Here is a 15,053-nt window from a genome sequence, read left to right as displayed (position 1 = left end):
GAAACACATACAGCATCTTCCACCTTTAATAAAACCGCAGCTTCTCTAAGAAACTGCTCTCTGCTGTACTCAGACTTGTTCCGCAGCACAAATTACAGCCTTTCATATCGCAAAACAGGTTTACGTTTTTTTAGGTGAAGGAGAACATGCAGACTGCAATCTAAGTCTCATTTTATCAACTTTGTTTTGTTCTCGTACAAGAACTGACAGCACAGAAGGTATATCACAGATTCGCCGTTCTAGTAGAAAACGAATCCTTCAGTGCCATCCTTCAATGTGGTTTTGAGTGCGTAGCAGAGATAACTCATTTAATTGTGACACATTCCTTAACTGTACAGGGAACACAGGAGGAAACCTTGAACACGCTGTCAGTCTAGTTTGTTGTTTACAAGCTCTGCCCAACACAATGGTCTGCAAAATATGTAATTAACTCCTTACCGTCAGAAGGAAACACTTTTGACAGTGCCATGAAAACTGGTATAACCTCAGTTTCTTCAAGGAAAGATAAAGCAATTAACTTTTTGACAGACATTTGAAAATGTACAGATTTGCCATACAAAATATCTAATCTTAAACTTTGCAACTTTCTCCATATGGCTTGAGCAAAATGAAATAAACAACCTTTAGATATTACATCAGGGAAGTTTGTTTTAACACTTCTAATGGCTGGCATTTCAAAGTCTGACAATATGAACTTCACAGAAACATGTAAATCAGCATCACACACTGTGAAACACATTCCCATAAAGTTGTAACACTTGTATGACTTTTTAGTCATCAAACAAAACACTAGCGGAACACACTTTGTATTACCGGCTACTGTTAATAATCCGTGTATGCTATATAACTGCCTACAAAGGTGTCCATTAGTTAAGAATACTCCATCCGTTAACCACATTGGAGACGTGCTCAAATCATGCAAATTTTGTATACTGGAAAATACTAACGGATATTGTTTTGTATATCCACCATTCTTTTCTGAACAAAAGTGCTTTCCTTTAATGTACAGGTACTAGAATTTGCACTTTCTAGACTTGTTGAAATAGAAGAATAATTAAACTCCTACGTCGCACCGTTTACCTGCTGAAGCATAGATCTCCTACTTGGCAAACACTGAGCATTCGGTAGATGTAGTTGCAATTACGTTATCAACTACCAATGCATGAGTATCCCTGCATATAAGTGCAGACTGTTTTAGTTTGTCACAAGCAATATATACTTCTCAATTTCAATAGCATCCGACGAATGGTGATGTGGCGTACACTTCAATAATACTTCATACATTTCACATTTAGTAACAGCTCGGCCTTTACAACGGTCTTTTAATTTCAATTTACACCACCAGTATTTTTTATCTTTATAAAGTTTTTCTGAGTTTTACAAATACCCTTCTATGTTAAGCATTTCCTTCCATTTCTGTGATTTTACACATTCATAGTATTCACCTAGGTGGTGCTGCGGTAGCGTTGTCGCCTCACTGTAAGAGGTTGTCCTGTTCGATTCTCAGCTAGAGCGCCTTCTGGGCGGAGACATGCGTGAATGGGCCTACCTTTTTTGAAGATTGTGCGTTAGGGCTGGCAACTCGGCACGTAAAAATCAACTGCCAATCATTGGCGGACTGGAGTTCCGCTGTGGCGACCACTAACCGGGAAAAGCCGAAAGACACAACAACAAGTATGCACCTACGACACCAGAGGAATACTAAGTGTTGCTTGCCATGGTATAGTGTACTGGATGTACATCACAACTAACCTACTATACAGAAATGTATGAAGTACTTTATTTTGTCATTAATTTCTTTCAAACTAATTATATGCTATAAATCTGCATAATTATCTTTGTTACAATTTCCTACCTTTTTCATGTGATATACATTAGAGAATTACTGCTTTTCTATACTGTAGCGTTATCTGTTAGGCATGTTAAACGTTATTACGTCAATCTTTACATTCTTGCGACTAGGCCGACTATGATATTTCGGAGCTCTTTATTCAGACCTTTTAAGCTTGCGACTCCGAGATAGTAAATTTTCGATTAAAAGTTGCCGTTTATGTGAAACTCGATATTTTGAAACTTCGTTTAATTAATATAGACACCCAAAACACACTAAACAAAACAAACTATAACTTTATCATCTGATACAAGACACCTTCCATGATCATGGAAATTCATGTCAGGTTCCTAAACATCAGTAGGAACTCTCCATAAATAAGAACTCCATCTTTCTGGAAAATGTTAATTAACAGTCACTTGACTGGAGTACCTATACCTCCAACACAGGATTTGCACATTAGTTCTTATACATACTCAATGGATCAGATTGTTATTAGCCCAACTACAGCACAAAATATTATTGACCTGGTACTTACAAATGTAGCACCAATCACGAACATCATCTCTAATTACTCCCTATCCTAACAAGTCAGACCATAAGCTAGTAACATTTACTCTCAAACTAACTCCCTTGAAATGAATATATCAGAATTCAAAAGCTTCAAGTAAACATGCAAACAAATCTCCCAAAATTCAATGAAGAAGTTTCAAAACTTGCCTTTAACATCACCCCAAACATCACCTCTGCAGATAGGTTCGCAAAAAAGATTTATACCCATATAAATAAATGTACAGAATTACCAGGTCCGTCTAGACCCAAACACAATAGGAAATTTAAAAGCAAACCACCATGGTAGTCCATCGATATAAATAAAAATCTACAATAAAAAGAAAAAACTCAAAACAGCATACAACATATTTAAAGCCCCGCAAGTCCAGGAAAATATTAGGAATATAACTAACAATTAAAAAAAAAAAAAAAAAAAGACTATTACATCTACTAAAGAAGCCCATGAATTCAGATTGAAAGCCAAATGACAATTACAAATCCTTTTTTATTTATGTAAGAAAACTAAGAAACAACACTCAAAATGTACAGAACTCACCTACTCGAACCCAGAGGCCATAGTCAATGTTGTTCTTCTTTCGGCTTTTCCCAGTTAGGGGTCGCCACAGCGGAACTCGGGTCTGCTAATGATTGGCAGTAGATTTTTTACAGTGCTGAGGTGCCAGCCTAACGCCCAACCCTCAATGAAGGCATGCCCATTCATGCATGTCTTTCGGACACCACTCCACGGTGGGGAGGGCATGCAAACTCCACACAGAAGGCACTCCAGCTGAGAATTGAACGGTAGAACCTCTTGCTGTGAGGCGACAATGCTACCGCTGCACCACTGCGGCTTACTATACCTGCAAATAAATTTAGTGAAAATGTTGCTTAACAGACGGGCTAGAATCTTTACAATCCACATCTCCCTCAAAACCCATAATCACTACTGAACATGCATTGAAAGAGCCATCCAAGACTAAGAACATTTTCTCTGTGGGAAGAGAACATGCCAGGCTGTTTGAAAAAGTACTAAACGTCCTGGCAGAATCTTCTCCATAAACTATCCAATCTGAGCCTGAAGTATGGCATTCAGCACTGGTGATGCTACTCCACATGGGTAGCCCTACAGCCTGACAAGTCTTATTTGTAAGGCCATGATTAACACAGACTTGATTAACAGGGACATTAAAAATCTCATCAGGCTAGATCTGCAGCAATTTGGTTTTGTAATAGGTAGATGTGTTTAATGAACCTAGTCAACTTCTTTGAAAAGGCAACACAAGCTGTTGACAGTGATCATCCTGTACACAAAGCATATCTTGATTTGGCCAAGGCATTTAACATCATTCCACCCATGATAGCATAATTAATTAACTAAACATGTGGCAAGATGGATAGCAAGTTGGCTAAAGACAGAATCTACTACTGCAGGGGGTGGGGCAACACCAGACAACATGAACGTGATTAGTGGTGTCCTGCACAGCTCAGTGCTGGGACTATTTTTGTTTGTTATTTACTTTTCTGACCTACAGACTAAAACAAAGACCTATGGCTAAACAAGTCTGTGGACAACTGCAAATTGGGAGCCACTGTCAAATCCCCCTGTAACACAGAAGTCCCCAAGCAGAAACTTATAAATGCCTGGTGCATTGAAAATTAGCTTAAATCAAATGCTAAAAATGCAACATCATCATATTTGGTAGACAAATGACCCCTCCCCCACAGCATACAGCATTGACAATATAAATGTGGTTAGAGACCTGGGAATCTGGGTTGATAATTCTCTCTCCTTTGATCATCATGTCACAACAGTTGTCAGGAAATCCTACTTGGCACAGCTGAACTCAAAGGAAATATCATCCAGATCTAAAGAAGTTATTGTCCCCTTTATTCTGCATCGATCATACCAATTACAGAATACAATCCCTCTTTTGGAACGTACCTCACCTGACATAATAAACAATTAGAAAGACCCTGGAAGTTCCTAATACAACACTTTTTTGGAATGTACCTCAAAAGACATAACAGACAGTTGGAAAGACCCCCAAATTTCCCAACAAATAGGATCACAGGTTTAAAATTCCTCAGCTGTCAGAAAAGACTAGAAGCACTATCCCTCTTTTTTGTGCCTTAAAGGGGTCCTCAGTGGAGATCTATACCTTCTTCCGCAGATCAATAAAACAAGGTGGAGAGACAGATTCGTCTTCAACACCTCTAGAATAGACTTCCCTTGCAGTTAAAGCAATGTGACACACTATCTTCTTTTAAACAGAAAATGGAGAATTGGATAAATATTCATAAATTCACCCTGGGTTTGAATGGCTTAGCCACTTTGAGAGGGAAGGTACACTCTATGGTGCGGACAGGTAAAATGCAATGGCTGCAAGAGTCAGTAGCCTTAAACTTCTTATAAGCCTTGATAACAACAACATTAAAGAATGGTTTTGAGTTGTTCTCATTACAGCTCAACCTTAGCAAACTGATTCTAAAGAAAAAGGAAACAAAGTTTATTTACACTGGCAAACAACATGGTGAGGCTTATTTACCCTCTCCACAAGCCAGGATTATGGCATTACCAGGACCTACAATGATGGTCTCAAAATAGAAACATCTAGATTTTGCCATCGACTCTAACTTTACCTTTTAGGAGCATGTGCTAGAGCAAGGAGGAATGTTAATAACAAACTGGGTTTTTATAGGGTGTAGAGACAGCTGACAATGGACACTACTTATTAGTATGTGCTATACCACAAACCAAACTTACTGTTTCGACTTGAAGTTCTTCCTGAATTAATTGGTGCATACCATAAATAATTTCATCCTTTGTAGGTGAAACTCCATCAGATATTCATCAATCCCCCCCAAAAAAAAAAGTTGGGCTGCATGGATTCCTACAACAGGATAAAATACAAATATCTCACTTTTTGCAATTCTTTTATAGCCAAGACTGAATTAACACACTTCACAAATCTTCTGAAATGTCATACACTGTCATGTAAGAATCACCAGCTAGACATTTCCTAACTGCATCCAAATTTTCCCGGAGGTTGGGAAGAGGTTGCTAGCAGGTACTTCCTACCCTGTGGTATAACCATCCTTTTGAAATAAGACAACTTACAACTAGGACTCAATTCGAAATGGCAGTCAGAAGTCATTTACTAAGCCCATCCTAATGCCAAAGATGTGCAGTGACCTAAACATCTATTCTTTTCTATACTAGGCCCTCCTACTAAGCAGGGTGTCTCTTGTCTTACTCTGTTTCTATGTTGACTGCTGTACTACATTCATATTTGGTATGTAACAATGATTGCAAAACAATATCATTGGTCCAGTAACTAAGTGATACTCTGTGCTTTATTTTTTAACATTATATACTTATCTAGGATTTAGTTCATCATTTATGTGTAACACATATTTTGCTTTGAAATAATGTAATTTGTTTCATGCAGATAGCAATTTATGGAGATTTTCTCTTCAGATCTCCCACGAAAACAGGTTCTGCCCAGTAGGGCTAGTCTAATCAATAATCAATCAATTCAGTCTAGAATATTTCTCAGATTCCCATGTGGCACATGCACCTTGGTCACAGTCATTTGATAATATTTCAACACTATGTTTATGGTAGCTTGGGTGTTGATCCAATGGAACTGCAGAAAATAAATAAATAAATAAAAAAGGAATCTAGGAATCTGCACAGTCCCACACTCTAGAATATCACGGAGCTGTAACACTAAGAGTTGCTAAAATATATAACTTGTTTATCTATATTCAGTTTCCTTAACCTTCAACTGCATACTAAAAGACCACTTTTTCAAAGGTTCTGGGTCAAATATGAAAAGAGGTGTTTACCTAATGTGATTTGCCAGAATAAACAAAGTCCTCAGAACTTTGGTCGTAGTCTTAACTACTCACCATAGAAAAGACTAATGCATGGGTCCTATGCAAAAGCTATTCGGACTGTAAAGCTAGTTATTTCAGTCTGGCCAATGTATGCTCAGTAGCTTAGCATATCAGTTTTTAGGATGCTTTTTCCCTTGTGCTCTACCAAATAGCTTATATGTATACAAGTATCATGACTACAGGTGCACAACCTGATGTTTTCAAGATAACTGGTGAAGCCACAAACTTAAGCAAGTGATTATCCCAACTTTACTAAAAAAAAAAGTAGACTAACTTAATCTCTGTAATACCCTCCTTCCTGAACTGTCTTGGGGATGTCTATAAACTACAGAAGTGTGAAGTCACAAACTTAAGCATGTGACTGATTTCTCCACGCAGACAATATGTCTTTGTACAGCAGGCAGGAAAAATAAATGCACAGCCTGATGACAGGCATGGACTAGTCTACCACTAACTTGATTTCATAACTTGTTAATCACATCTAGTCAGCTGTCTATAGCTTTCCTCTCGTAAGGTTGCTTATATATCTCTTCCTTGCATTCCTGAATTCTATATATTTTTGAACATACAATATTCCCAAGTAGTCTGTGTTATCATTTTCTCTATCTCTCTGTAAAAAAAAAAAATACCAACTCATGCCATCTCTGTCCCTTCAGCTGGCCATTTGACATTCACCTATAGAAACTCGCTTTCTAAAAATTTAGCCACTAAAATACTTAACACATTGACACTGGTCAATACAATCATACTAGTCAATACAATCATACTGTTTAAATACAAGCTCAGAAGGCACCTGTCTTGGTCACTATTGACTAATACAGCTATGCCATACTAATGAGATACTTGAGCCTAACTAGTTTTGTAATAAGTTGTCCATGCTTCTTTTACCTTGTCTGCAGCTTCGCCAAGTTCACCTCATTTTGTCTCTAGCCTCCTCTACTTCACCCTGCTTCATGGCCTCTCTTCTCACTTCTTCAGCTCTCTTCTCTGTATTACCATGCATACACTTTATTCTACTCCACATCCAATGTGGTGCTGATATTTAAGATTACAGTGATAATGGCAATAAAGAGACAAGCATGTGGTTTTCAGATGGGGGGGTGCACTGAATACATGGAAGGGGAAAATCCATGAAAATGGATGGAAGAAAACAGTTTAACAACAAAGTATTCTCTGCCATGAAAATGTTCACAAGTGGAGGAAAACCAAAAAATGTACTAACCAAAGTCTGGTGATGGCAAACCAAAAGCTGCAATCTCTCTCTTCTTTAGCTCTGCCAGTTTTATCTTCATTTTTTTGACCTGATTGTCAGAACGTGTAAGCTTCTGTCTCAACAGCTTTAACTCTGCATTCTTTTTGTCCACTTGTTCCTTTAAGAAACACACCTGGTTCTTAGTTTGCTTCGAGGAAAAGCAATAAGAATGGAGAGAGTCTATGAGCCTGCATGCCCCTGAAGCAGATGTGAGGACATCACTGATGGGTATATGGTCATTTGGTATGTGAACTGCTTGAGAAACCGCTTCCACTGCAGCTTCTGCTGGAGATCCAAGACTAATAAAAGCAGGGACTGATGCAGCACTTTCAGATGATTGGAGCAGTGTAGACGTACAGGACAAAGGGACTCCACTTTCTATAAAGCTCTTATCGGAGCCCTCTCTGTTAAAGTCAAAAGGGTCAGTGTCCTTTTTCATTTTTTTTCTCTCCAGTGCTTCTCTTGGGAATGATGGTTTCTCTCTGGCATGTTTTGAAGAGAAGCTGTAGGAGTGTAGAGAGCCAATGAATTTGCAAGCACCAGATGCAGAAGGAGTGAAGTCATCAACAGAAATACCACTGGAGTCTGCTGCCCAGCTGCCAATGTGGACATTTGTTTGAGTACTGCTCTCAACAGACTGTCGTTGCTCTCTGTGACTGGACAAAGTTACTGAGCTATCAAATGGCGCAACCAATGATGTTCCGCACTGTAAGTGGACATTAGTTTCTTTTGGATCAAAGTTTAAGTTGCATCTACTTTCACAAGTGGACTGTGCCACGTTTTCCTCTTTTATCTTAGTGGTCTTTTCACATGCTGTTGAAGTACTCCGGTCAACTGTGAGATGGTCTTTTTCACATTCTTCCTCTGACAGTTTTACTGCAACCTTCCTCTTAGCCTTGGCATGGCCTCTCCCTGCCATTCGTTCTTCTTTGAAATGAAAGATAGAGGGCACAGCAGTAGGCTTCAGCAGCCTATTCTGGTCCTTTTGTCTCTTGGCAAAGCAATCCTTGGTAAAATGCTCACTGCAAAGAAAAGAGTACCTGGAAGGTACCCAGTTGTCTCTACGGACAGCTCGAAGCCACTGGATTAGTCGTTTTGAGTCACTTAGAGGAAACCTACAGGACAAGATAGAAAGTTAGATATTTTCATGCATTCTTCCAGAATGTTTACGCATTTCAGTCCTTGGATCTCAACACCCACAACTGATTCAATAACAGCAGCTGCAATACAACATACAAAACAAGTGTTAAAGACTGGTAGTTGAACGCTTTTCAAACTGCTCTCAAAACTGCAAGATAAAAATGAGCTTCTTACACTGCTTGAGTTACATTACTATGTCTATTGATTTGCCTTTCTCCTTGTTACTGGGCAGTTCTTTATCTAAATGATGGCACTTTATTTCATGGAACTTGGAAGTTTCCAGTAAATCCAACTTCTCCCTGTGCTGTGTTATGTTGCACATAATATGATCCCTAAATCTCTCTCCTTTTACACACTTTTTCGGATATTCTGCATGATTATAGCAACTCTTTTCTAGGCTGTCTTCATTTTGTCTGTTCCCATAAAGATGAGGTTCCCAGACTTGTATACAGCAGTTAAAGTGAGATTTCTCCAAATGTTTGTACAGAGAGGCAGAAAGATGTACAGGTAATGTCTCCATGCTTCCCTATACATTCTACTATCTCTATCTAGCCTTCCGTATCACCTTTCGATATTAGTTTACATCCAAGTGAAAGGGCTGCTTATAGCTCCCTTTACAATTCTGTTATTATTAACATATGAGGTTCCTCACCCTTTGTGTTTGGTTTCCCCAAAGTACTACTCACGGTTCAGTGCACCAAATGAAAGTTGTCATGCAGTAGCACCACATCACTGTACCACACTCTGGGAACTAAGTGTTGCAGAGCTCTATGTCATCTTTCCAAGTCTATATACGTTTCCTTCTTGCCTGTTTGTAAATGTCACCTATGAACTTACTTCAGGTAATTCACTATAGAACTGAGTTCTACTGCAAGCCATTAGTGTTCCCATTTCTACACAGTTCACACCAACATCATTTACTTCAGCCATCAACAATTTACGCCTGTCACTCAACCAGCCATCTAAGAGTAAATAACTTATTTTCCTTCAGAGTGGGACTGCACGAAATGCCTTACTGTAAGCCACAATCTAAGCCTGGCCCGTTCTACTGTTCTGCTCATCCAGTTAAGCATATGCTGTATATCTAGCTTACATTCTGAATAAATACATGCTGATCTCATTCCTCTACCTGACGGGTTTCTAAGTGCTTAACTGCTCCTTCACTTAGAAGTGATGTCATACTCTTTATTAGTGCTGAGAATAAATACTTTCTCAATGAATACACTCTGATCTCATTCCTCTACCTCACTGGTTTCTAATTACTTAACTGCTCATTCACTTAGAAGTGATGTCATACTTTTTATCAGTGCTGAGAATAAATAATCCAATATACCAGAAGTATTCTGATTTTTGCTGTTGTTTTTGTAGAAAGGTCATCACTGCTCATCTCAAAATTTGTTGAAATGTATTTTGTGATGCATTATGCCAAAGATTTATTTATTTTTAATAATACTGGAGTGACTCTCAACACAACTCATTGCTTTGCTCAGCCCAGTGATTAATTCTTTGGTCAATAGATTTGCACTGATCAACTCCACCCTAATCTAGAATTGACAATTCTGGCTAGTTCTCATCTGTTTCATTAAGTCATTTATTTTATTTATTTAACATCTCTTTATGAGGTAAGTGCACTGTTCTCAGCAATCTTTTCAGCCACAACCCAGGCCATGTAGACAAGAACAATAAAAATCCTATTTTTCACCTGGTGTTTTTATCCCCCAGTATGTTAAGTGTTTTACATTTTTTTCTTTACTAATTCACAAAAATAGTTTGGCTACCACAAACTACATACCTTAGAGTTGAGACCAGCATCACCCACAATGCAGATTCATCAGCAATGGAGAAGGCATTGGTCAGCCACACAGCATGATTTTTTTTTATGTAAACGTCAGAGAGTCTCCTCTCTCTCTCACCCCTTACAAATTAAATATTTGCTCTGAAGGTGGTGCAACCCCCTCCTACACTATTTTTTAACTATGAACTGTCAGGTCAGTTTGCTAACACCCACAACCAAGGCAAAGGTGACTGTACATTAACCACTAATTTTTTCTGTCCTCCAGGCGGATCTCTAACATCCAAGCCATTAACAAAAAATCAGGTCACTGCTGCTGTAGATATGAGCTCTACCTCTGTGCAAGTAGCACGATATTATCTTTCCTTTTTGCACAGGCTGGTTAATCGTTTCTACATGCTTTTATTGTTCTGCCTTCCTCATTTCCTTCTACTGTAACTGTTAAAATTCTTTCCCATGACCTTCTCTAAGGTCCACCATAAATCAAGTATACCAAGAAAATCACATCACAGACACCTGGTCAAAACAGTTTGTAATTACAGCTTGAGTGCACACATTTGTGGAATGCATGTTCTTGACTTGCTCAATTTACAAGCAAGTGTGAGAAAATGAAAAAAAAAAGGTTTTACATTTTTGGACACACAAGCTCCCCTGAATGCCCATGTGGAAGGTATTTCTCCCAAATCCTCTGACCCCCAGACTTTATTACATTCCAAGGTCACTTTGCCTCAATGAAAGAGTGATTATGGATAGGCAATGCTCCTTCATGCCTGTCTTGCTCTCTCTCCAAGCTGCATTAACCTTGGACGAACCTTAGCTAATAAAGGAAGTATATCAATCTCACTCTACTAAGTGAGAAATGTAACTCCAAGCAAATTTCCACTTGTGCCAGTATGCTCAAGCTAAAATTAATTAAGCTCAAGGAATTATGTTGAACTCAAGAAATTCAGCAAGTATAATTAAAGCTCCCCTCATGTCCTTTTTGATGTGTATGCTTATGTATGCTTATGTCACAATGGTTTGTCTTTTTCCAATGACAATTTTTTTTTCTCATTTATAGGTAGCGTTGTCGCCTCACAGTAAGACGTTGTCCTGTTCGATTCTCAGCTAGAGCATCTTCTGTGTGGAGACATGCGTGAATGGGTGTACCTTCGTTGAAGGTTGTGCGTCAGGGCTGGCAACTCGGCACGTAAAAATCTACTGCCAATCATTAGCAGACTGGAGTTCTGCTGTGGTGACCCCTAACTGGGAAAAGCCAAAAGACACAACAACAACAACTCATTAATTTTACAATTTGTCAAAACAATCCTTATGCATGCTTTGGTTTTGTAAACGTGTCCCTCTAAATGTCCACCACACTATGTCTGATGCGGTTTGTCTTTAAGCTGTGTTTATAGTGACCCACATTATTTTGCCATCATCTGTACTAACATCACTATAAACTTGTAACCTGTCAGAGATCATCCAATCATATCTGAAAGAGTCACGACTAAGACAGATTCCCCCTTAAGGAATCTGAGCAAGCCTTCTAAGGCAGGCTTCTTGTGGAACTCTGATACCTACAACTGGATATGTGTACATAAGAAGCTATTTTGGCTATATTACCCAGAGAGGATAAAGACCTTTCACGCCCAGCTTAATATAGATCCTTTTCAATTTTAAATCATGGTTAAACAATATTTATGTCTATACTAGTTAAGAGAATAGAAAAGGTATTGCCAAAATGGATAGATATGGATCAGTGTGGTTTTGTGGAGGGGAGGCAAACATTTGGCATTAACAGAACAATGATGACATTGAGGGAAGCAGAGTACAAGAAAATGCTGCTATTGTTGGTTGGTCTTGATGCAGAGAAGGCACTTGATAGAGTCAACTGGGATTTTATGAGTAGGGCAAAGGTAGCATTTACACTCCCTGAATATTAGGGTTAATTAGGAAGATATATGAAATGTAAGTGGCAAAAATTAAGGTGGGAGGGCTCATCTCTGACAAACTGTATTTCAACTGAGGAACCAGGCAAGGGTCCCTCTTTCCCTTTGTTATTTGTTTTATACTTAGAGCCACTGGCAAAGAAAATAAGAGCCTCACAAATTTAGGGATACAGGTGCTATGGTAATCAATAAAAGTTAGCTTTACTCCCAGATGTTATTATTTTGTACTCGATGTATGCAGAAGTGAATATTTCACTGTTGTGGAACATTCTGAGACAGTTTCAAGCCATTTTAGGATATAAAATAAATAGGGATAAAGGCTATAATGGTAAATTGTGTAATAACACGTGAATTGGTACAGCAATACCCCTATTTACGTGAACATGATAAGATGAAGTATTTAGGTGTAAGGATTACAATCATTCTGTTATGCCAGCTAAAAGAATATATGTGAGACACTAAATAAAAGATAATACAAAAATTGAGAAGGTGAAAGGTCTTGACTAAGGATATGGGCAGTAAGATAAATGCAATGAAAATGTTTCCAGTCCATTTAGTTTACATGCAGTTCAGTCATTTTTTATCAATTAGATGAGAAGTTGTGGATAACAGAGTATAGGCAAAGAGAAAGGGGTTGCGGGATGCTAAGTAAAATACCAGCTGTGGCTGAGTTTTCAGTTAACTCTAGAACAGAAGCTGTCATTACAAAATGGATAATTAATAGGGCATATAAAATCATGCATGATAACTACAAAAGCAATCAGAAGATGTCAAAAAAGATTGGGGAAAAAGACTGGAAATACAATATACAAAGGAACAGCAGGACATTTACATGGCTCCCAAGTATGCAGCAAAGTCCAGAAGGTTTAGGTTTTTGCATGGAAATGTTTGCACAAGTATTTATACCCCAAGTAGACTTCAGAGAATTTTTCCTAGGACAGCTAGCAAATGCTGAAGGTGTGGTGGGAAAAGACAGAGGTAACTGAGAACATGTGTTTTTTATGGGGAGGGGGTGTAACAAATTGGTAGATTTTAAAAAGTCCATACACAGCATTTATCAGAAATGTTGGGGGGTGGATGATTTTAGGTATAAGAACTGAATGGACCAGATACAGTAAGACCTTATCAAGTTTAAATGACTACCAAAATAAGTTACAAAATGGAAATCAAAATCTAAACAAACCATAACTGAAGTACTGAATATTGTAAAAGACATAAAAAAACTAGTGGTGGGATCTAGGGAATGAGCAAATTACATAGAAATAAATTAAATTTGTGGGAACAGTACATGCAGAATAATGTTCAGAAATGGGAGTGAAATTTAAAAGAAAGATGAACTTGACATATTTATGTAATATAATGAATTATTGTAAAAGTATAAGTATAATGCATGAAAATAATGAAAAATGTCTACAACAGCTCGTTTTATCTTCTGTTAAAGTATGCATACCCATGTCACTGTTCAAAATTTGGCAACGTAATGAAGATGCTTAAAAAACATACCTTCCACTTAGAAGCTTGGGTTATTTCCTTATGTACTGACTGATATGATCCTCTTGCAGTCCACAGAATTCAAATGTCTTCTCTAACGTTACGGTTCAAAAGCACCAACTTTTTCCTGTATATGATCTTACTCACTGTCCAGCTCTCACAGTATTATGTTATTACTGAGAACCCATAGCTTTCACTATATGGACTTTTGTTGACAATGTTTGTGCTTTAATATGCCATTCAAATTTACTTTTAAAAAGCAAGTCACTACCTGCAGGGATCTTTGAACCCAGAAAAATAAAATCTACCACTGCCTAGACTTCTTCCTTATCTGTTTCCCACTTTCAGTCATCAGAGTGGTACTACCTGCACATTTGAGAAAAATAACGCCTCTCCCAGTAGTTTTGATTCTAGCACTTAATTTAATGTGCACATTGAATGAATACTATGAGAGCAAAAGTAATTCCATTTAATCCTAATCGCTGCTTCTTCAACTGCATACATGTTCCTCAGGCGGCAAATGAGGTGACCTAGTATTTATGCTTCTCTAAAACTTAAGCAGCTTTTCAAGGTCCACACAATCAAAAGTTTTAAAATAGTCAATAAAGCAAAAAGTAAATACTTTCTGGAATTCCATTGCATTCCCTATTATCCAGTGGATGTTAGCAATTTGGTCTCTGATGCCTCTTAGGTCTTCTAAGACCAGCTTGGGCATCTTGTACAGGGCATGCTAGCCAGGTTCTCCCTCTCAGATTACCTGAGAATGTCTGAAAAACACACAGAATGAGCTATAAACTGCCACCAGGATATGGAAGTCTGGTCTATCCTGCTCATTTTACTACCACCATGATCCTCACCATGACAATTACCTTAGAAGAAGATTGAATGAATGAGCATAATTTCCTGCTGGTCTGTTCAATAGCTAATATTTTCAACCTTTCCTTTATGAAGGAGCTTCACCCACTCTTCTCTAAAAGTAGAGTATGCACCTTGGAATAAAGCCACTTAACCCCTACATTTCCAAAGACAGCACACAAAGCAGATTCTTTCCTGCTATATGTGGCTGTAGCTTAGGCAGGTAGCAAATGCTATATTGCTTTCTGATGGCTGTATCTGTTTTGGTCTCCTATTAGCCCATGCTACTTTACAAAGTATTCAGCCATT

At 38.2% G+C, this 15,053-nt stretch overlaps 1 protein-coding gene across 1 annotated transcript in view; it reads right to left on the bottom strand.

Annotated features, from left to right (window-relative positions):
* Positions 1 to 7,500: 7,500 nt before the first annotated feature.
* LOC122800505 (peroxynitrite isomerase THAP4-like) overlaps positions 7,501 to 15,053 on the bottom strand; it is a 158,366-nt gene continuing 150,813 nt past the window's right edge. The window contains exon 2 of the mRNA XM_044069945.1: positions 7,501 to 8,650. Within this exon, the coding sequence (XP_043925880.1) occupies positions 7,501 to 8,650 (1,150 nt within the window). The remainder of the gene's footprint in view (positions 8,651 to 15,053) is intronic.

Source organism: Protopterus annectens, chromosome 4.part0 (assembly GCF_019279795.1).
Source record: "Protopterus annectens isolate FY-2018-M chromosome 4.part0, PAN1.0, whole genome shotgun sequence".
In the NCBI taxonomy this organism is placed as follows: domain Eukaryota; kingdom Metazoa; phylum Chordata; order Ceratodontiformes; family Protopteridae; genus Protopterus; species Protopterus annectens.
The sequence above is the reverse complement of the archived record's forward strand: the minus strand, read 5'-3'. Positions and strand labels throughout refer to the sequence as shown.